Source organism: Camelina sativa, chromosome 1, assembly GCF_000633955.1.
Source record: "Camelina sativa cultivar DH55 chromosome 1, Cs, whole genome shotgun sequence".
Classification (NCBI taxonomy): domain Eukaryota; kingdom Viridiplantae; phylum Streptophyta; class Magnoliopsida; order Brassicales; family Brassicaceae; genus Camelina; species Camelina sativa.
The window spans coordinates 2600304-2619644 of NC_025685.1; the positions used below are offsets into that span (position 1 = coordinate 2600304).

At 36.6% G+C, this 19341-nt stretch overlaps 5 protein-coding genes across 8 annotated transcripts; 3 read left to right on the top strand and 2 right to left on the bottom strand.

Annotated features, from left to right (window-relative positions):
* LOC104728347 (uncharacterized protein DDB_G0271670) lies at positions 1-1182 on the top strand (the record flags this gene model as incomplete). The annotated part of the gene is made up of 1 exon (XM_019237055.1): positions 1-1182. A coding segment is annotated over one exon (951 nt), but the record flags the coding sequence as incomplete, so codon positions are not given.
* LOC104728420 (putative E3 ubiquitin-protein ligase LIN-1) lies at positions 2090-7876 on the bottom strand. 3 transcript variants are annotated; one of them, XM_010447531.2, is made up of 16 exons: positions 7097-7876; positions 6939-7005; positions 6550-6819; positions 5367-6460; positions 5145-5286; positions 4829-5074; positions 4452-4746; positions 4241-4359; positions 3961-4086; positions 3746-3877; positions 3531-3653; positions 3330-3440; positions 3112-3258; positions 2904-3029; positions 2621-2737; positions 2090-2531 (listed from the first exon to the last, which is right to left on the bottom strand). In XM_010447531.2, exons 1-16 carry the CDS (start codon positions 7774-7776, stop codon positions 2514-2516), a joined length of 3813 nt encoding a protein of 1270 aa, XP_010445833.1. In that variant the 5' UTR covers positions 7777-7876; the 3' UTR covers positions 2090-2513. The 3 variants fall into 3 exon arrangements, 2 of the variants coding, with proteins under 2 accessions (XP_010445833.1, XP_010445722.1); XM_010447420.2 differs by having other exon boundaries at positions 6550-6822; XR_758223.2 differs by lacking the exon at positions 2090-2531 and having other exon boundaries at positions 3112-3227; positions 6550-6822.
* LOC104728629 lies at positions 11487-12390 on the top strand. Its single transcript, XM_019238352.1, has one exon. The coding sequence runs from the start codon at positions 11750-11752 to the stop codon at positions 12137-12139; it is 390 nt and encodes a 129-aa protein (XP_019093897.1). The 5' UTR covers positions 11487-11749; the 3' UTR covers positions 12140-12390.
* On the bottom strand, positions 12791-15506 carry LOC104728794 (ubiquitin-like-specific protease 1A). Of its 2 annotated transcripts, XM_010447800.2 has the most exons (10): positions 15098-15504; positions 14616-15015; positions 14454-14533; positions 14271-14361; positions 14057-14155; positions 13869-13961; positions 13632-13751; positions 13444-13547; positions 13278-13350; positions 12791-13159 (listed from the first exon to the last, which is right to left on the bottom strand). In XM_010447800.2, exons 2-10 carry the CDS (start codon positions 14964-14966, stop codon positions 13097-13099), a joined length of 1074 nt encoding a protein of 357 aa, XP_010446102.1. In that variant the 5' UTR covers positions 14967-15015; positions 15098-15504; the 3' UTR covers positions 12791-13096. The 2 variants fall into 2 exon arrangements, with proteins under 2 accessions (XP_010446102.1, XP_019100375.1); XM_019244830.1 differs by having other exon boundaries at positions 14616-15506.
* LOC104728709 (pentatricopeptide repeat-containing protein At3g06920) lies at positions 15694-19318 on the top strand. The gene is made up of 2 exons (XM_010447679.2): positions 15694-15891; positions 16039-19318. Exons 1-2 carry the CDS (start codon positions 15852-15854, stop codon positions 18675-18677), a joined length of 2679 nt encoding a protein of 892 aa, XP_010445981.1. The 5' UTR covers positions 15694-15851; the 3' UTR covers positions 18678-19318.

The window sequence follows — 19341 nt, forward strand, 5'->3', positions numbered from 1 at the left end:
TCTTCTTCTTCTCCTCCTAAGTCCTTCAGTCCTTCCACTACATCTCTCGCTCTGTCTCTCTCATCCGGAAGTAACGGAAGAGACTCCACAAACAACAACAATCTCCCGTTTCTGCTGGCGAAGAAGAAGAAGAGTATGCTCGCAGCTTCATCTTCCTCTTCTTCTTCCTCCTCTTCGTCTTCTTCAGCTAATCTGATCTACAAGAGAAGTAAATCCACGGCTGCTGCTTACGGTGAGAGTTTCGGCCAAAGGAAACGAAGTGGGTTTTGGTCTTTTCTTCATCTCTACTCTTCGAAACATCAGATCAGCACCACCACCAAAAAAGTCGATAACTTTAGCCATTCAAGGAGGAACCAGAGAACAGAGACAGGAACAGAGTCATCTAAGAGGATCGGTGGTGGTGGAGGCATTGATGTGATAGTTGAGGAAGAAGATGAGACTCCTGCCAAAGTGGTTTCAGAAACGCCAACAAATGGTATTGGTAATGGTGGTGGTGGTTCGTCTTTTGGGAGGAAAGTGTTGAGATCTAGATCTGTTGGCTGTGGAAGTAGAAGCTTCTCTGGTGATTTCTTTGAGAGGATCTCTAACGGGTTTGGTGATTGTGCCTTGAGAAGGATTGAGTCTCAGAGAGAAGCCACCAAGGTCATTGGTAATGGAGGTGGTGAAGCAGCGGATGCCATGAGTGAAATGGTCAAATGTGGTGGCATCTTTGGTGGGTTTATGATCATGACATCATCATCTTCTTCATCATCAACAACATCTTCATCGACGGTTGATCATCACAATCATAAGATAGGGAACAGAAGCTGGGGATGGGCTTTTGCTAGTCCAATGAGAGCCAAGGCTACTACTAATCATAGAGGTCGTACTATTACAGAGTCTTCAGCTGACAACAAGAACACATCTCCCAATTTGGACTCAATTCCTTCATTGTTGGCTTTGAAAAGCTAGAGAGAGAGAGAGAGAGAGAGAGAGAGAGAGAGAGAGAGAGAGAGAGAGAGAGAGAGATGCATTACTAAGTATTTCTAATCTTTAATTTTAGAGATTTTCATATTTCATTCATGTGCTTTTAGTTAGGCTGTTCTTTTGTTCTTTGGACATTGGTTTGAATCTTTTGATTTCAGTGAGTAATGTAATGTCATACTACTTTCTTGTTCATTTCTATGTTTGGCATCTTGGTTATATGCTAGTCATCATCATAAAGCTTGAAACCTTTCGGAAGAATGAGCTTAGGATACTTGCTGCTTTGTCTTATTCTCCTTCTATGATTATATAATACACATTGTCTAATTCTCCCAAGACTATTTGTCTTGTGGTGTCACTGTGATGGTAAACCAGATGTGTTACTTATACTTCTATTATAATAGTTTCAATGCCCACTTGAAAAAAAGCAGTCAAAAGTTTTAGGGGTTTTAAGTTATTAAACGAGTGGAATCAAAAGTCACATGCCTTTGCACATGCATTATGATGCCAATACTCTCATTAGCGTTATTTTATCTTCTTTGTGTGTTTGAGCCCCACAAACTTTAAGTAAGACATGCAACAACAAGAAGTCAACAACATCACTCTAAAAAACTATCATCATCAATCATCATGCTCATCAATTCATCGTCACCAACCAGCTAATCTCTTATTACATTTATGCAAGGCCAACATATTGGTGAGGTTGCTGTCCGACAAAACCATAGGTTATGTATTTGTTTCACATAAATAAGAGGGAAGAAAAAAACATTGAAATGTCAAGTCGATCAAGACATAACAAATCTGTTATGAATCTATATGATACATCAGCATATTCATATCATATATTCATAACTGTTTAAGATGCAATAATAAATTGAGATTGATAATCAGATGATATATAATGTGTGGAAGAGATGGTCGGGACAAGGACATCAAAAGCGGGTCCAAGATATGAAATAAAGACTAACAATTCTGCAAAGAGACAGAAGGCAAAAAAAAAGGCTGCCTTCTGACTTAACTCTATTCATCATATTACAACAAAAATATGAATTTTATTTTCTTCGTGGGGACCAAGTTTTGGACTTCTCATGCATATTCCAAAAATCTGCATAAATAGATTCTTCAGACGTGACCATGTGAATACTCTAAATTTTTCGTTGTGATAATATTTATGAAGCATCTTTACATCAAAAATTCAGAATGTAGGACCTCTTTAAGATCTCTGAGTCTAACTTTTACTCCTTATTAGTCTGATTCCATCCCACAGTAATTATTGTCTTTCGTGTTACTAATAATGTCATTGTACTCCTCCTTGCTGAAAGCATGATCTTTTTTGCAAAATCACTTTCTACACAAAAGTGAAATGGACTACTCAACTAAATCTTACATATAATGCTATGTAACACATGTAAAAGTATCACATAGGGCAGCTTCACTTCACTCTAGTTTAAGCTGTGTATATTTACTTCTTCACGTATCATGCATATCATAACTTTGAGCTGATTGTTGAAATTGTAATGGTTACCTCAGATACTCGTCCTCTCTGCTATTTATAACGGAATCCATCCCTGTTTTGTCGTAAGATATTAGTGTCGGTCTTCTTAGTGGTTATATATGATCAATTAAAATGATTTATAGCTTGGTGTGTATTATTCACCTTAATGAATCCAGCTTCTGTACCGCAAAAAACAATATCATTAGCAGTAAGGAGGCTTGTTATCTTGCTCCCTGCTGATAATCTTCCCACTTTCTGTTGTGTCCTTCTCAACCAAATCTTGTTTTCACAAACCATATGTTTTTACTTTAATATCAGATAGAATAGTGATGATAACAATGTAGGAAAATAAGCAAGTATAGTCCTATCTCTCTGCCCACTTAGTCTCATTTGAGTAGGTCTTGGTCTAGGAAGTGTTTTACTTTTGCAAAAAAAAAAAGATTACCTGAAGAGTGTTTGCGGATGAACTTCGATTCAGGTAGATGAAGTCTTCAACAACACCCATTGCTACTATATTAGACCCCTTTTCTGCTGGTATTGACATTTGGGGATCATAATTTCTTCTCAAGTCCTGTAAGCCATTTTTTTGTTTACGTCACTCTCTGTAGTCTATCACATTGTGATGAAAACTGTTAAATGTAGTTTTTTTTTACCTTTATATTAGACATCTCAACATGTGTGCTTGAGCTATATAACATATCTTTGTACACAACCACTGAATTGATGGGCTTGTTTTGAATTCTCCAGCTCCTCGTCGGTGCTTTGATTTCTTTTTCCCGTTTATTTGTGAGGATTAATTCCTGAAACAGCTATGTTACTTTGTGTCTTTATAATTTAGTATCATTTTAATGAAAGGCAACCACACACATACCTGTATGCTTGTATCTATACATCCTATATAAATCTTTCCTTGGGATGCTACCATACTCTTCACACCTTTGCCTTTGAAGATACTTTGAGATATTCTTGATGTATCAAGCAGCTGCAGAAGATTAGTAGCCTCTGAGTGTTTATTTTTTAGTGTTAGAAATTGTTATACGATATTACTATGTAAATAGCCTCTGACATCTACCTTTATCTTGTGCCCTTTGGTTATGACAAAGATCATATTTCCATATGCTTCCAGTCTCCTTATTGAATCTTTTGTTTTTATGACTTCAGCACAATCCAATTTTCCTTTAACTATCTGCCATACCTATATAAATAACAAGGATATACATTTTCAGAAAATTTAGTTTTCTCCTGATCCTAGTGTTGTTTCCTGATAGAGTTGAATCATTATCATACCCTGATGGTTTTATCTGCAGACCCACTTAAGATACTCTCTCCTGATTCAGAGAGTGAAAAGCATGTTACGGTGCTTTTGTGCTCCTTGATGTCCCATAATACCGTAGCTACTTTCTTATTCACATTCCACACCTGATATATAAGTTTGCATGCTCAAGTAAGGTATTTTAAACATTTTTCTTCAAATTCAGTTTTATTATAAGTATATAACATACCCTGATTGAACCATCTGAGTATCCACTAAAGAGCAAGCCTTTATGGTAGATGAGAGCTGTTACAGCTCCACTGCCAGATTGATGCATCTCTATGGTTTGTGTATGAACACAAGATATGCGCTGATCCTGTCAATATTGAAATTTTCAGAATTATGAGTTTATGTGTGACAACTTAAACATGACATCTAAGAAGACTAACTATGATTCTGTTAACAGGGTTGGTTTAATTTGTGGTTGGTAGAGATTGTAATAATTTATATGCAGGTGAAGAACAACTTACAGATTTTCTGAATAGATAATATGTTGCTTTATGCAATTCGTCTGCCATCCAAGTCACATGTGAAAGACGTCTCAAAGACTCTCTAACTCCTTCTGAGAAATTTACTAGTTTGTGGATTCCTGTGTGACAACTACACTTTAGTATAAAACTTACAGTCACATGCTTTAAATTGGTATGAACCATTATTTCACTTTACAGTTAAGAAATTCACCTTTGCCAGAGCTAAAATTGTAGATGCATATACAAGCAAGAAGTCTTTCTTCAAGCTCCAAACCAGGGTGTAGAAACTGTGATATCTCATCAAGTAAGACTTCACATGCTGAGTACTTCAAACTATTTGGACCTTTTGAAATCTCTATACTGAGCCATGCAATGGCTATAAGACATGCCTTCGAAACACTCCTGTTTTTACTCTTCAACCCTTCTTGTAAACCACAAAACGTGGCTTTGCCTGTATCAACAATCCTTCTTGATATTTTACAACACCATCCATCTATTCCTGGATCCTGCAAAAAATTATAAACCTTTCCATAAGTCACTCTTTTTGGCTTGGCTACTCTATTAGAATGATAAAGTTAAAATTTTTACCTGTAAGCAATCATCTGACCAGTTGATGTTTCTTATCATATTCATGTGTGACATAGAAGTTAGACCTCCTCTTTTCATTAACCAAGCAGCAGTATACGGTTCTCCCGTCCATGAATAAGTTCCACCGATATTCGAAAGAATGAATGTTGATAACAGCTGCATATTTGGAACTTCACTATATGTAACTGCATCAAGCAGAGCTCTGGTAGCTTCATTACTGTACTTTTTATTCTCAGGTGTGGAATCCTGTAGAGAATATAATTATTTACTTAGATGGAATCAACAACATAAGTTTTTTTTAACATTCAGTACTAACCAGTGCATTCAACTGAAGCAATATATCTGCTGCGAAGAGTTTGTGATCACCCTGCAATTGTTTAATACACTGCAATAATGTATCCTTAATGTCAAAACTTCCTTCCTTTTTCATCTGTTGCAGAATCTTAATTGCTGACGACCTGAAATTACAAGTATGTCATATGGAAAACTGTGACTGGTAGTATAAAAAGAGAATTGTGTTTTGTTGAGATATGTATACCTTGGTATCTTCAGGACCTCATGAAGAAATTGAAGAGCAGTGAAAATTTCTTCTCTGTCTTGGCTCTGCAGGAGATGCGCAAAAGGAGCCACTCGAGTATGCTGATAGATATACTTCCTGTTAAGTCCATCAAACTGCATGCATTTTACTAAAATAGTAGCCAAGGAGATGAATTCCCCTGAGCTTCCACTCTTAGCAACATCAAGAAGTCCACAAAGAACCGAAGGTGAGCTGATTGCAGCCAAGTGCATTGTGTTTGTGGCATGATCAAAAGCAGTAACAAGAACTTTAATTATCATCAATGATGCAGCAGGCGGCGTCAAAAGAGGAGGTGAAGGTCTAAATGTGTAACAATAAGAAGAAGGAGAAGTGGATGCAACAACATCTACAAGAGCTGGTAAAAGCTCAAGACTCTTTATTTCTGTTGGAGATGGCTTTATCAGGTAGATGAGAATAGCTGCTTCTTGTACATTTTGTTTCAAAGCATTTGCTAAGTGACTTAAATTTAAACCCTTCCTCTTGACCTCCTCAAGAGCTGTCCTATTTACTGATATGATCTTGGTAAGAGCGGTCATCGATGCCTTTAACACAGTTTTCTCCTCGGAACTAGAAATAGCCGTAAACAGCTGATCCAGAATGACATCTTTTAGCATGCTGTACTTGAATCCTTCTTTCCTGTTCAGCATTTGATAAATCATTGTAACCTCTGAGACATATTTCTCATCTGCATTCCCTAACACTTCCTTTATCAAGCTCTGAAGATTCTTCCATAAATCCATCGTCGGAGCTCTTCTAGAATGCGTCTCAAGTCCATTTTCTCGTTTTTTGTTTTGCAAATTTCTCCTCATTCCTTCAAAAGTTATGGACCCTTTGTGTCCAAATACTGAAATTTCTTCCAACTCTAGTTGCCTCAGAGAAGAGTCATCTTCTAATTGGGTATTCCAAGTTGTCTTTGATTGTTGAGCCTGAATATCAATGATGGAACGGTTAAACTTACCGATCAAACTGTGGGATCTTTTTACTAATGTGTCCTCATTATATGCTTCCTTATGAGCTTGTTGTTGGGAAACACAGAAGATGTTAGCTAATGTGTCCTGATTCACAATACATATTTTTGGTAAGATGTTAATTTTTCATTCTCGGAAATTTGAAGCAATGAAAATGTTTGGTTAGAGAAATTTACCGCGCCAATGTCTTCTCTAGTAACGCATTTTGAACTTGATGTATCTAGGTGAGACTCGTTCAAGAAGTCATTAAGGGACCTGACTCTTGCACTTTTTCCAAGTTCTTGATTGTAATCTTCCTGCAAGTTCCAATCCAAACATGGAGAAACTTCGAAGTTGTTTGCAGTTTTTTCAGTCTTCCTTGATGCTTTGATTTTGTTGAAGATGTCATTAAGTTCATCCTCTTGCAAATCATTACTGCTATGGAGGTGATTCTGGTACTGCAGTAACTTCTTCAAGATGGAGACCAAGAAGTGAAAGAAGGTAATTGTTACTCTTTTACCCAATTTTAATGATTAGATATCACTCAGAGTCTCCAAAAGCATGTCTTTGTCATTAGTAAACTTACCTCACAGGTTTCTGACAACTCTAGCTTCTCTGCAACTGAATGTGCATTAGCCGCAAATATTTCTTGCCTGTTCATGTGTAGAGGGTTAGGATATGAAGCAAATAGACATAAACACAAACAGAAGTAATCTATTTTGATGATAAGAATTGAATCCTTACCCATATTTCTTCAGCCTTGGAAGCGGTTTCTCTATACATTCACTTGGTGGCTGATGAGTCTCTCCATACGACATAACCTGGTAATAAGTTGCTCTGTATTTATACTTCCTTGCAATCTCTCTGATCTCTTCATCTGACTTGTACACACCAGGAGTGAAGAAGATGCTCTCGCAGAGTTCAGGGGCAATGCGGGTTCTTACAATCTCCGGCGAGACCAAAACCGACTGGAGAAAATGCAGTGTGGTCTGCAAGGAATCACCTTGGAGATAGCTAACAATGGAGAGGTAGAAGTAAGAGAAAGCAACCAAGACTGTGTTTGGAACACCTGAAGTTGTCGTCCCTTGTTCGTCAAGCAACGCAGGCATTTGAAGCATTCTCTCTGAGTTTCTCAAACGAGTCATCTTCTCTTCTGACCATTCGGGTTGTTGTATAGAAGCTTCGATGCTATCGATTCCCCTGTAGAGATTCGAGAGAGCAGAGTGTTCGGAAGAGAATTCAAACAGAGTATCCTCTTCTTCAATGCTCAGCCATGTGATGCATTTATGCTTAAGCGACATCCATGCTTCGAGGTCTGATATGAGGCGAAAGATGTAGTCGTTTATCGAAGCTACAATCGAATCAAGAGAAGAATTCTCATTACATGAGATAAAACTCGATTGGGAAGATGAAAGGTTAGCCATTGTCACATACTCTGTTGCACACAAGTTACGATGGTTTTATGGGATAAGATGAGAGAGGAAGCAAAGTTAGAGATTAAAGAGAGAGAGAGAGAGAGAGAGAGAGAGAGAGAGAGAGAGAGAGTAAGAACAATGTAGTCTCGTGAAGGAACAAGCCAAACTCTAGAGAAAAAAGAAAATGATTGGTCCTACTTTGTAATCTTTTGCTGTCAAAAGGACACTACAAACAAAAGTCAAGAGTGTTGCGTGTGTTTGAGGAAAACGCAAATGTAAAGATCCTAACTTTTTTTAATCATATGATTCATAATAGTAATTTATAGTATTTCACTTCCCAGCCCTCGTCTCATATGTGTAAATTGACTTTTTCCAATTAATTAAATTATCACGTTAAAGTAAGCCATATATATGAAAGGTTTCAGTGGTATATTATTTTACACATGTTGAAAAACAGCATTACGAATAAATTCGTATAAAGGAGGGCTACGATTTGTGTGAGTAGTGGAAGAGGACGGTTGATGAGAGTAATTAAGTTTAGATATCTCAGCTCAACCACGTTAATTATGAACATTAATGTCCATCAATGATTTACAACTTATACACTAGTTGGGTAGGACGTGGACTACTGATCAACTTTCACAACTTACACCGTAAACCGTAAGGTTTGGAACTTATGTTGGCTAGGTTTGTCATCAAAATTAAAGATGATTAGGTTATTTTGCTTTAAGGTTCTACGAAAANCACAAGTTACGATGGTTTTATGGGATAAGATGAGAGAGGAAGCAAAGTTAGAGATTAAAGAGAGAGAGAGAGAGAGAGAGAGAGAGAGAGAGAGAGAGAGAGAGAGTAAGAACAATGTAGTCTCGTGAAGGAACAAGCCAAACTCTAGAGAAAAAAGAAAATGATTGGTCCTACTTTGTAATCTTTTGCTGTCAAAAGGACACTACAAACAAAAGTCAAGAGTGTTGCGTGTGTTTGAGGAAAACGCAAATGTAAAGATCCTAACTTTTTTTAATCATATGATTCATAATAGTAATTTATAGTATTTCACTTCCCAGCCCTCGTCTCATATGTGTAAATTGACTTTTTCCAATTAATTAAATTATCACGTTAAAGTAAGCCATATATATGAAAGGTTTCAGTGGTATATTATTTTACACATGTTGAAAAACAGCATTACGAATAAATTCGTATAAAGGAGGGCTACGATTTGTGTGAGTAGTGGAAGAGGACGGTTGATGAGAGTAATTAAGTTTAGATATCTCAGCTCAACCACGTTAATTATGAACATTAATGTCCATCAATGATTTACAACTTATACACTAGTTGGGTAGGACGTGGACTACTGATCAACTTTCACAACTTACACCGTAAACCGTAAGGTTTGGAACTTATGTTGGCTAGGTTTGTCATCAAAATTAAAGATGATTAGGTTATTTTGCTTTAAGGTTCTACGAAAATAATAAAAAAGATTGGACCCCAAGAAAAAGAAGGAAGAGTTTGAGAATTTTCTGTCACGGAGAACCAAGAAATTATGAGCTTTGGAAAATATATAAAAAGGACAAATAAAATTTTAAAAAAGGTCAAAGAGCTCTTTCTCTCCGCAATCCAACAAATTGGTTCTTAACTCTTATGTACTTTGTGTTGGTGTGAATTTGAAAGCTATATCTCATATACAAATGAGATTGGATCTTGTTTAAATTCGGGTTTGTTATGCTCGGTTGACATTCAGAATTGGTTAAGATTAGATTAATTAAAGGGGTATATTCAAATCATGATTTTAGAGAATTTGATGGAATTTAGGAAATTTAGAATTTTGATAGATTTTAGAGAAGTTGATATGATTTTCTGTAAAATTCTTTCAAATCCCACCTAAAACCATGAGATTTAGATTTCTGTATTTTTAACTAAACAAATCCTCTCAAATCCTCCAGAATCCTAAAAATCATTAAAATCCAAATTCACAAAATTGCTTTGAATAACAGTGGATTTTAAAGTAGATTTTTAAATCATCAGTTCAATAACAGTGGATTTTAAAGTAGATTTTTAAATTATCAGTTCAATAACAGTGAATTTTAGTAGACTTTTTAAAATCCATGATTGAATAACATAGGATTTGTAAATTTCACATAAATCACTTAAAATGTCAAGTTGAATACACCCTTTAAGTTTACATTGTTCAACTTCGAACACAATACCAATTAATATGTGAGAGTTACAATATATATGATCAATTTTTTTTTTCCAACTATGATAATTGTTTTCGCATACTGTATATATATTCTTTGTAAAGTTATTAGTGGATCGTGATGTTCAATTGTTCGTGTACACACAATTGAAACAACTTAATCAATTCAATGTTCCAACAAATAGTTTCTTATTGAGACCGTCATTGGCTGATTGGTTGGTAGTGAGTTTTTACAATTTTGCAATAAATTTAAATCTAATGATGGTTTATACTATATGGCAGCCGTAATATATTTACATACGTATTTATATACACCACATACTACAAAACCTAATTCTAACCTTAATCGAATGTTAACCCTTTTTTTTGGGTGTAAATGTTAAGAATTGCATTTTAGCTTTAAATTGTTTATTATTTAAATAGTATTTCTTTGTTATTAATAAGTAGTATTTCTTTGTTATTTTTTTCATAACAACATATTGTAAAAAACTGCTTTAAAAAAACATTATATATAAATAATGTAGGAATTTCAATGACATTTAGTTTTTTAAAAAACGTATGAGAAATGCTTTAAACCTTTTTTTAAAAGACAAACGCGTCCCTCATTACCCTTATAATAATTATTATTTTTTAAAAAAGCAAAAAGCTAAACAAACCAAATTATACAAATCCTTCTATAACCCCAAAAATAACAGAAAAGAGAGAAAAAAAAAACAAAAAACAAAACTCACTCTGTGTCAATTCAAACAAATAACTCAGTCACTAGTATTAATATTATCGTGTTGATCAGTTGTTTGTTATTAATCAAGGGTTAAGAGACAGAAATCACATATCAAGAAAGCATGACGGTACCCTTTGCTTTACATTTATTAAGAAATGTAGATCTTTTATAGAATGAAGTCCTCCCCCGAGATTATGTTACAAATGGATACATTAAAGCTGTAAAACACTCTACTATAATATTGGATCTTCTTAGTGGTGATGTGCCGTCAAAGGAATATGTTATTTCTCGCATCAAAACAGCTATTGCTAGCATTTCTTTTCCTAAAAAGGATTTTTTGATTTCTTATGTCCAAATTGGTTCTTAACTCTTATGTCCTTTGTATTGGTGTGAATTGTGATTGATGAAAGCTATATCCCATATACATATATGGGATTGAATCTTGTTTAAATTCAGGTTTTTTTATGTTCAGTTGACATTCAGAATTGGTTAAGATTCGATTAACTAAGTTTACATTGTTCAACTTCGAACGCAATACCAATTAATATGTGAGAGTTAGAATATAAATGATCAATTTTTTTTTTTTCAATTATGATCATTGTTTTTGCATATATATATATATATATATATATATATATATATATATATATATTCTTGGTAAAGTTATTAGTGGATCATGATGTTCAATTGTTCATGTACACACAACAACAAAATATGTAGAAACAACTTAATTATTTATTTATTATTTTTTTTGGGTGCAAAGTAGCAACAACTTAATCAATACACTGTTCCAACAAATAGTCTCTTATTGAAATGTGTTATTCGCTTATTGGGCTTTAGCCATTCTCATGTGACCAATTTTGAGGTAAACTCAAACCAATTTGCCACTGACTATGCCTTTAAAGTTTGAACCTTTCTTTTTTTTAAAAAAAAAAGCAAACAACAAACAAACCAAATTTTACAAATCCTTCTATAACCCCAAAAGGAAGAAGAGAAGAGAGAAAAAGCAAAAAGACAAAACTCACTCTCTGCGTCGATTCAAACACAGAACTCAGTGACTATAATTAACAATGTATCAAGATCGACAAGGCGTTGTAGGAGGAGGAGGCGGCGGTGGCGGATCTGCGCCACACGGAATCATACTCGTCGTCGTCGTTGCATTGGTTGTACTCGTTCCGTTCTTCATCGGAGACGGTGGTGAAGCCATTACAGATGCGATCGCAGAGCTTCTAAGTCCGGTGGGACTTCTCTTGCTTCCCATCGTCCTCCTCCTCGTCATCCAGTTTCTCTCGTCGGAACGTGGTTCTTTCGTCTCGGCCATTTTCTCCACCGGAGAACCCGAGTCGATTCACCGTGTTAGTGGTTCTCCCGTCGGTGTCGCTCTGTTCCTCGTACTCATCTTGTTCTTACTCTACAACCGCTTCTCCATCTTCGGCGGAAACGATGACTCCGATGACTGATGCGACGTCGTTTTTTCAGATCTAGTTGTTTTTTTTTTTTTCTTTATTCGCTTTTTTTTTTTAATGTTTTTGGTTGTATTTTGTCTGACGGTTGAAGTCAAAAAAACTATACAGCCACAGTTTCCATGTAATGTAGGTCTATGCACGTGAGAGTCACGTGACATTGCTGATGATGATGAGTAGTAGTGCACTGAGAGAGAGGTTTGTAATTTTTGTATTCTTTTACGTATAAATTGCCAACATACGTGACATATAGTGTGGTTATGTTGTTATTATTAATCAATCCCGAAACTTCAAAACAACAAGTACGCCAATTTATGCGTTTAAACGTAATAATCTCATATTGACAAGTTTTTTTTTTAGCGTGTGTGGTAGGGAAATTTGATAACAAAATACAAATTGACAAGTTTTTATTGCAGTAACAAAATTGTGAGATATGTGTGTATGAATATGACGACTGAGGAGTATTATTTTTTGATTGGGGAGGGGACAAATTGGAGTTTCGGACTCGGTCGCCACATGACGACCACGTGAGAGACCTGAGAGAATAATTTTTTTGAGACATTTTTCTGATTTCTCATTTGCAATTCCTATAGAATAATATTTTCGTTTCCCTTTTTATTCGTACTCTTCATGTTACCACTATAAATAGAAAAAACAAATTTCTTTCATTTTTATATATATAATCTAAAAGTACAAATATAATATCGAAATTCAAAATCAGAGTATCCTGATAGTGAAAAATAGAATCTTTAAATAATAATTCGATTTTCACTATCAAGCCTCAAAATCAGATAACCCACATTGTGTTACCCTTTTCTGTATATAATACGTACATCAAATTATCAAAACACACACAAGTGCTTCATCATCTAAGTTTCTCAACACTATCTACATGAAGAGGAAGACCTTTCTCAAAACTATTCTTTCAAGAGTTTCCTTATTTTGCTTACATCATCACTCAGCTTTCAGTTGCAGAATCTCCTTCGCTGTCCTATCCCGGAAATATGGCATTTGTTCCTGTTCAAATCACACCAACACTTTCTATTTTAAGCACTCTTTAAGTCTTTCAATATGACACTCATGACCTACTATACTATTAGTCGATGGCAGTTTTAGTAACTTTCTGCGATTTTACCTGAGTGAAACAAAGATCCAGACCTCTGCTGTAGAAGTCTATGTATTTCAGCATAAATATTCCACAATCGTATCTACAAAAAAATGCAGAGTCAAAGTTAACGAATGTACTACTATATGGATGTATGAGCTACAAGTAGCTGACATCTTTATTAGGAAGGCATTACCCATTTCTCTGCATTGGAAGGTCCTGGACAAATTCTTGTCTCCATCCACTTACATCAAGGTCTACTTTACTCTTGTCATTAACTTCATCCACAAAATATCTAGCCTGACAAGTGAAAAACTACAGTATCAGGATATATATGTTACAACACAAAAAAAAAATAATGGTTTCCTTACTCTATAACATTACCAGTGCATCGAGTATTTTAGGTTCCCTTCCTTTGAATGAGTCGAGATACTGGAGTTTCCGGTCCTTTATATTTATTACAGCCAAAGTCCAGTGGATGTTCTTATGGATAGGGATAAATATCTGACAACAAACAAGGTCTTTTAGACAGATGGTATAATTCAAAAAGAGTTTCAATGTCTAAAAAAAAAGGAGTGTAATATAGAGAGTGATAGCAGGAGAAGCACACAACAAGTTTACCTTGTCACAGTCTTTGAGATAGTAGCCCAACCTCTTCACTGAAGTCCATCTCCTGACTGCGCCGTAGTTGTATCCAGTCCTCGAATTAACTAACTGAGGTGTGATTTAAGGTTATATCTTCTTGTCAAAATTCATGAGCATATATAGGGGCTAAAATCTCAAATTCATATAGAAGAAATGGGTATAACCTTAGTGAAGAAAAATGTATTGAAAAAATGACATTTTAGAAACTTCTTTGGTTCTCTAGCTTCCCTTTCTTTCAGCAATACCATATAAAGATTAATGACCTACACAGAACAAAGTCCAAAGATTTTACCAAATCACAGAGGTTCTAATCGGACATAATATATTAAATCCAATCTCTAAGAAGAAATCACGTGAGATTTATATGCGTTGACTAACCTCATCATTCAACCATTCACCTGGTTTAAGACACCTCAGGATTTTCCCTGTAATGTCAATATTCGAGTTCTCATGTGCAACCAAGATGGTCCTGCAGTGAGAGACGTTCATAGCATTACATAGCAAAAAACAAATGTGTATTCTCAGAGTAAGTAAATAAGAGACAAAAAATGAAAACCATACGGGTCACTAGCCGAGAATGCACGCTTGACCATTGTTTCCTCCTCTCTAGAAAGAGGCAGAAATGCTTCACGTCGTACATCCTGTAAACCAATTAAGGTACAATGAAGCATAAAAGCTTAAACTTTAGCCACAACTATAAAGATAAAATGAAAATAGCCAAACCTCTACTGGTTCTTCATTTTGTTTCCAAAACGAAAAAGAAAAAGAAAACAAGCTTCGCAGTAAAGCACGGCCTCTCTCTTTCACAACATCACCAAAGCCTTTGTCTTTCAGTTTAGAAGTCCGGTTCTCAGCACTCTTGACAACCTTTGTGTATGCTTCATAACTCGTAACATCAGTCACAGGGTGATTCAAAACAAATGAACTATTAGCTTGAGAACCATCATCCACCATCAAGCTCCCATTTTTCAGATTAACAACCTCAGAAAATAATCTATTCCCCATCTCTGCCTTCTCTTCCACCTCCATAGCCACGTTTTCCACACTCTCCATACTAGTATCAGTAGATATCATTTCCACATCTTTACACTCATCGTCAGCATCAGTCACTTCTCTATCCGTTCTATAAGGCAAAGGCAAATCAATTGCATTTCTTTTAAACAAGTCATAGTTCCTTGTGAGAAAAGAAGCTCCAAACCCATTACCAGAAACCTGCCGTGTGCTAAGATCCCGACCTACCCCTCTTGTCATAGAAGAGAGGCCGCTCTTCAGAATCCGCGAAGGCCCATGAACTTGTCTCCGCAACGGAGATTTCACTTCTGGGTAACGGTAATTTCCAGGAGCCATGACTCTTGATGAACGTAATAAGCTGAAGAAACTGAAGTTTTCACAAGGGTTTAAACCACCGCTGCGTTTGTGGTTACTCATTACTGCTCTGAAATAGAAGTAACCATAACCCTACACACTAATTTAAAACCAATCCCACAAAACTGAAAGGTCGAAAACAAAAAAAAATCCCAAATTTAGGGTTCAAACTCCTAGATTGATTTCGATAAAAATAACTCGGGAGCAAGCAAAGTTTGAATTTTTCATTAAACACACTGGCGTTTCCGAACTCGCGACGCTCCCGATGACGACCCGGATAACATAGGGTAGACCCGGGAGGTTTTATTTAGGTCAAACTCAAATTAGTTGACTTTTTCTGAAACCCCTCTAGATGAAAGGGAGGTGTCTGGGTCTTGTTCCTCCGATTCGGCTAAACCTATGTTTTGTTTTGTTTTATTTCATCTCGTTAAACCCTCTCTACTCTCTTCTCCTGAAAGCTGGACTCTCTTTTTCACTTCAGAGTTTCGTTATATATAGAAAGATTTGATTTTTATTTTTATTTTAATTGGTATCTTCTTCGATCGTGTTGGATTTTGAGATTAGTCGGCGGTTTATAACTCGGAAGTCAGGAAGATGCGCATGCGGATGCGGATGCGGATGCTACTAAGACCAGGTAATATATGCTTTTGTGCATTTCAGTACCTGAGCTGAATTCTTGTGGCTTCTTTATAGTACTGTCGCTTCCAAACTGATGAATCTCATATGAGACTGTTCCTGATTTGTGTTATGTTTGTCTCTCTCTCTCGTGTTCACCCTGCAGGTATTATATTTCACACCGATACAAAATCCTCTCGTGTTGTTGTCACAGTTTGTAAGCAATTATCATCTTTGTCTGATAATGGCGAAAATCATGAGAAACCATATACATTTGAGGGTAATAGGCAAACTGTTGATGATATTTGCAATGTTTTGGAGACTGGTCCATGGGGACCTTCAGCTGAGAATGCTCTATCTGCTCTAAGCTTTAAACCACAACCAGAATTTGTCATTGGGGTTTTACGGAGGCTGAAAGATGTTAACCGGGCGATTGAGTATTTCCGTTGGTATGAGAGGAGAACCGAGCTGCCTCATTGTCCTGAATCATACAACTCCTTGCTTTTGTTGATGGCTCGTTGCAGAAATTTTGATGCTTTGGAACAGATTCTTGGAGAAATGAGTGTTGCAGGATTTGGTCCTTCTGTTAATACTTGTATTGAGATGGTTTTGAGCTGTGTTAAGGTGAATAAGCTTAGGGAAGGTTTTGATGTTGTGCAGATGATGAGGAAGTTCAAGTTTCGACCTGCTTTTTCAGCTTACACAACTCTTATCGGTGCTTTTTCAGCTATTAATCATTCTGATATGATGTTGACTCTCTTTCAGCAGATGCAGGAGTTAGGGTATGAACCAACTGTTCATCTGTTTACGACATTGATTCGGGGATTTGCCAAAGAGGGTCGAGTTGATTCTGCTCTATCTTTGCTTGATGAGATGAAGAGCAGCTCTCTTGATGCCGACATTGTTCTTTATAATGTATGCATAGATAGCTTTGGTAAAGTGGGCAAGGTTGATATGGCATGGAAATTTTTTCACGAGATAGAAGCGAATGGTTTAAAGCCTGATGAAGTCACTTATACTAGCATGATAGGAGTTCTGTGCAAGGCAAACAGATTGGATGAAGCTGTGGAGATGTTTGAGCATTTAGAGAAGAATAGACGGGTCCCTTGCACTTATGCTTACAACACGATGATTATGGGTTATGGTTCGGCTGGAAAATTTGATGAAGCATACAGTCTCCTAGAGAGACAAAGGGCAAAGGGCTCTATACCGAGTGTGATCGCATATAATTGCATTCTTACATGCTTAAGAAAGATGGGAAAAGTGGACGAAGCTTTGAGAATGTTTGAGGAGATGAAAAAAGATGCTGCTCCAAATCTTTCAACCTATAATATTCTCATTGACATGCTGTGTAGAGCTGGTAAACTTGACTATGCTTTTAAGCTACGTGATTCTATGCAGAAGGCTGGTCTGTTTCCTAATGTTAGGACAGTGAACATAATGGTTGATCGGCTCTGTAAATCCCAAAAGCTTGATGAAGCATGTTCTATATTTGAGGAGATGGACTATAAGTTTTGTACCCCAGATGAGATTACATTTTGTTCCCTCATAGATGGCTTAGGGAAGGTCGGAAGAGTTGATGACGCTTACAAAATCTATGAGAAGATGCTGGATTCTGATTGTCGTACTAACTCTATTGTTTACACATCCCTGATAAGGAACTTCTTCAACCACGGTAGAAAAGAAGATGGACACAAGATATACAAGGAGATGATTAATCAAAATTGTTCTCCTGACTTGCAGCTTCTTAATACGTACATGGACTGCATGTTCAAAGCTGGAGAACCAGAAAAGGGAAGGGCGATGTTTGAAGAAATAAAAGCCCATCGGTTTGTCCCAGATGCTCGAAGCTACTCGATTTTAATTCATGGACTAATAAAAGCAGGGTTTGCAAATGAAACGTATGAGTTGTTTTATTCCATGAAAGAGCAAGGCTGTGTCTTGGACACACGTGCTTACAATATTGTCATTGACGGTTTCTGCAAGTGCGGAAAAGTTAACAAAGCTTATCAGCTGCTGGAGGAAATGAAGACGAAAGGTTTTGAGCCAACTGTCGTTACGTATGGTTCGGTCATTGACGGGCTTGCAAAAATTGATCGGCTTGATGAAGCTTATATGCTCTTTGAGGAAGCAAAATCAAAGAGAATAGAGCTAAACGTGGTAATTTACAGTAGTCTTATTGATGGGTTTGGGAAAGTTGGTAGGATAGATGAAGCTTACCTTATCCTGGAAGAGCTTATGCAGAAAGGATTAACACCTAATGTCTACACATGGAACTCATTGCTTGATGCATTGGTCAAGGCTGAGGAAATCAATGAAGCCCTTGTCTGTTTTCAGTCGATGAAAGAATTGAAATGCACGCCAAACCAAGTTACTTATGGTATCCTAATTAATGGTCTTTGTAAGGTCAGGAAGTTCAATAAAGCCTTTGTCTATTGGCAAGAGATGCAGAAACAGGGAATGAAACCTAGCACTATTTCTTACACCACCATGATATCGGGACTTGCAAAGGCTGGGAATATTGCAGAGGCTGGGGCTCTCTTTGATCGGTTTAAGGCTAATGGTGGTGTTCCAGACTCTGCTTGTTATAATGCCATGATAGAAGGTCTAAGTAACGGGAACAGGGCAATGGAAGCTTTTTCTCTCTTTGAGGAAACACGTCGAAAAGGATTACACATCCATACTAAAACCTGTGTTGTTCTTTTGGATACTTTGCATAAAAATGATTGTCTTGAGCAAGCAGCTATTGTTGGCGCTGTTTTGAGGGAAACAGGAAAGGCACGGCATGCTGCACGATCTTGGTAGACAGTTATCGGTAATCTCGTTTTTTGCACAGGAAAACCAACAAAAGACGTTTTGGATTATGTCTGATTCAAGTGAGCATTCTGAATCACAAGAACCCCAAGTGTCTGGCGGGGACAATGATTGTTTAATATCTGTCAGTGTTCACAGATCAAGAAAGATGGGTGTCGTCACTTGAAACATGCTTATATCAATTAACCCCAGATAATTACTTCGGTTCCCTTCTTCGTTTGATTCAGTTCTTGAGAACCACCAAGATCTTCATGGTATCTCCCATCCAGATGCATCTTCTGCATTCTTCCTGATGTCGAGCCCATCTTTTTAAGGATTTATTTGGAGACTATTGCTCGGTCTATAAGTCACTTTGGTATGAGCTCTTCTTTATAACAAAGGTTGTATTTTCTCCGACATAAGAGCCAGCTCCTTGTGTAGTGTAAGAAGCAGAAATCTTAAGAAGACTGACTAGAAGTGAATTTCGTAAGGAAGTGCCTGTGTTCCTATGTCTTACACTGCATTATAACAGAGCATCAGTTTGATCATTTATGATCCTTCGAATTCATCTTTTGCTCACTTTTTTACTTTCATGCTAAGTTCTACGTCTACTTCCGTTGATAAAGTTCTCTTACGGATTTTGCTTGGGGTAATTAAAATTATTATTTCATCAAAC

What these genes read in the sequence shown, in the direction of transcription:
- LOC104728629 (XM_019238352.1), top strand. Translation starts at nt 11,750, where the DNA reads ATGTATCAAGATCGACAAGGCGTTGTAGGAGGAGGAGGCGGCGGTGGC.
- LOC104728420 (XM_010447420.2), bottom strand. Translation starts at nt 7,776, where the DNA reads ATGGCTAACCTTTCATCTTCCCAATCGAGTTTTATCTCATGTAATGAG. An exon ending in GGTCAGATGATTGCTTACAG is followed by an intron (nt 4,747 to 4,828) that starts GTAAAAATTTTA and finishes AATTTTTTGCAG; the next exon opens with GATCCAGGAATAGATGGATG. An exon ending in ATTATCTATTCAGAAAATCT is followed by an intron (nt 4,087 to 4,240) that starts GTAAGTTGTTCT and finishes CAATATTGACAG; the next exon opens with GATCAGCGCATATCTTGTGT.
- LOC104728709 (XM_010447679.2), top strand. Translation starts at nt 15,852, where the DNA reads ATGCGCATGCGGATGCGGATGCGGATGCTACTAAGACCAG. An exon ending in GCGGATGCTACTAAGACCAG is followed by an intron (nt 15,892 to 16,038) that starts GTAATATATGCT and finishes TTCACCCTGCAG; the next exon opens with GTATTATATTTCACACCGAT.
- LOC104728794 (XM_019244830.1), bottom strand. Translation starts at nt 15,320, where the DNA reads ATGAGTAACCACAAACGCAGCGGTGGTTTAAACCCTTGTGAAAACTTC. An exon ending in AAAATGAAGAACCAGTAGAG is followed by an intron (nt 14,534 to 14,615) that starts GTTTGGCTATTT and finishes ATTGGTTTACAG; the next exon opens with GATGTACGACGTGAAGCATT. An exon ending in CTAAAATACTCGATGCACTG is followed by an intron (nt 13,548 to 13,631) that starts GTAATGTTATAG and finishes TTCACTTGTCAG; the next exon opens with GCTAGATATTTTGTGGATGA.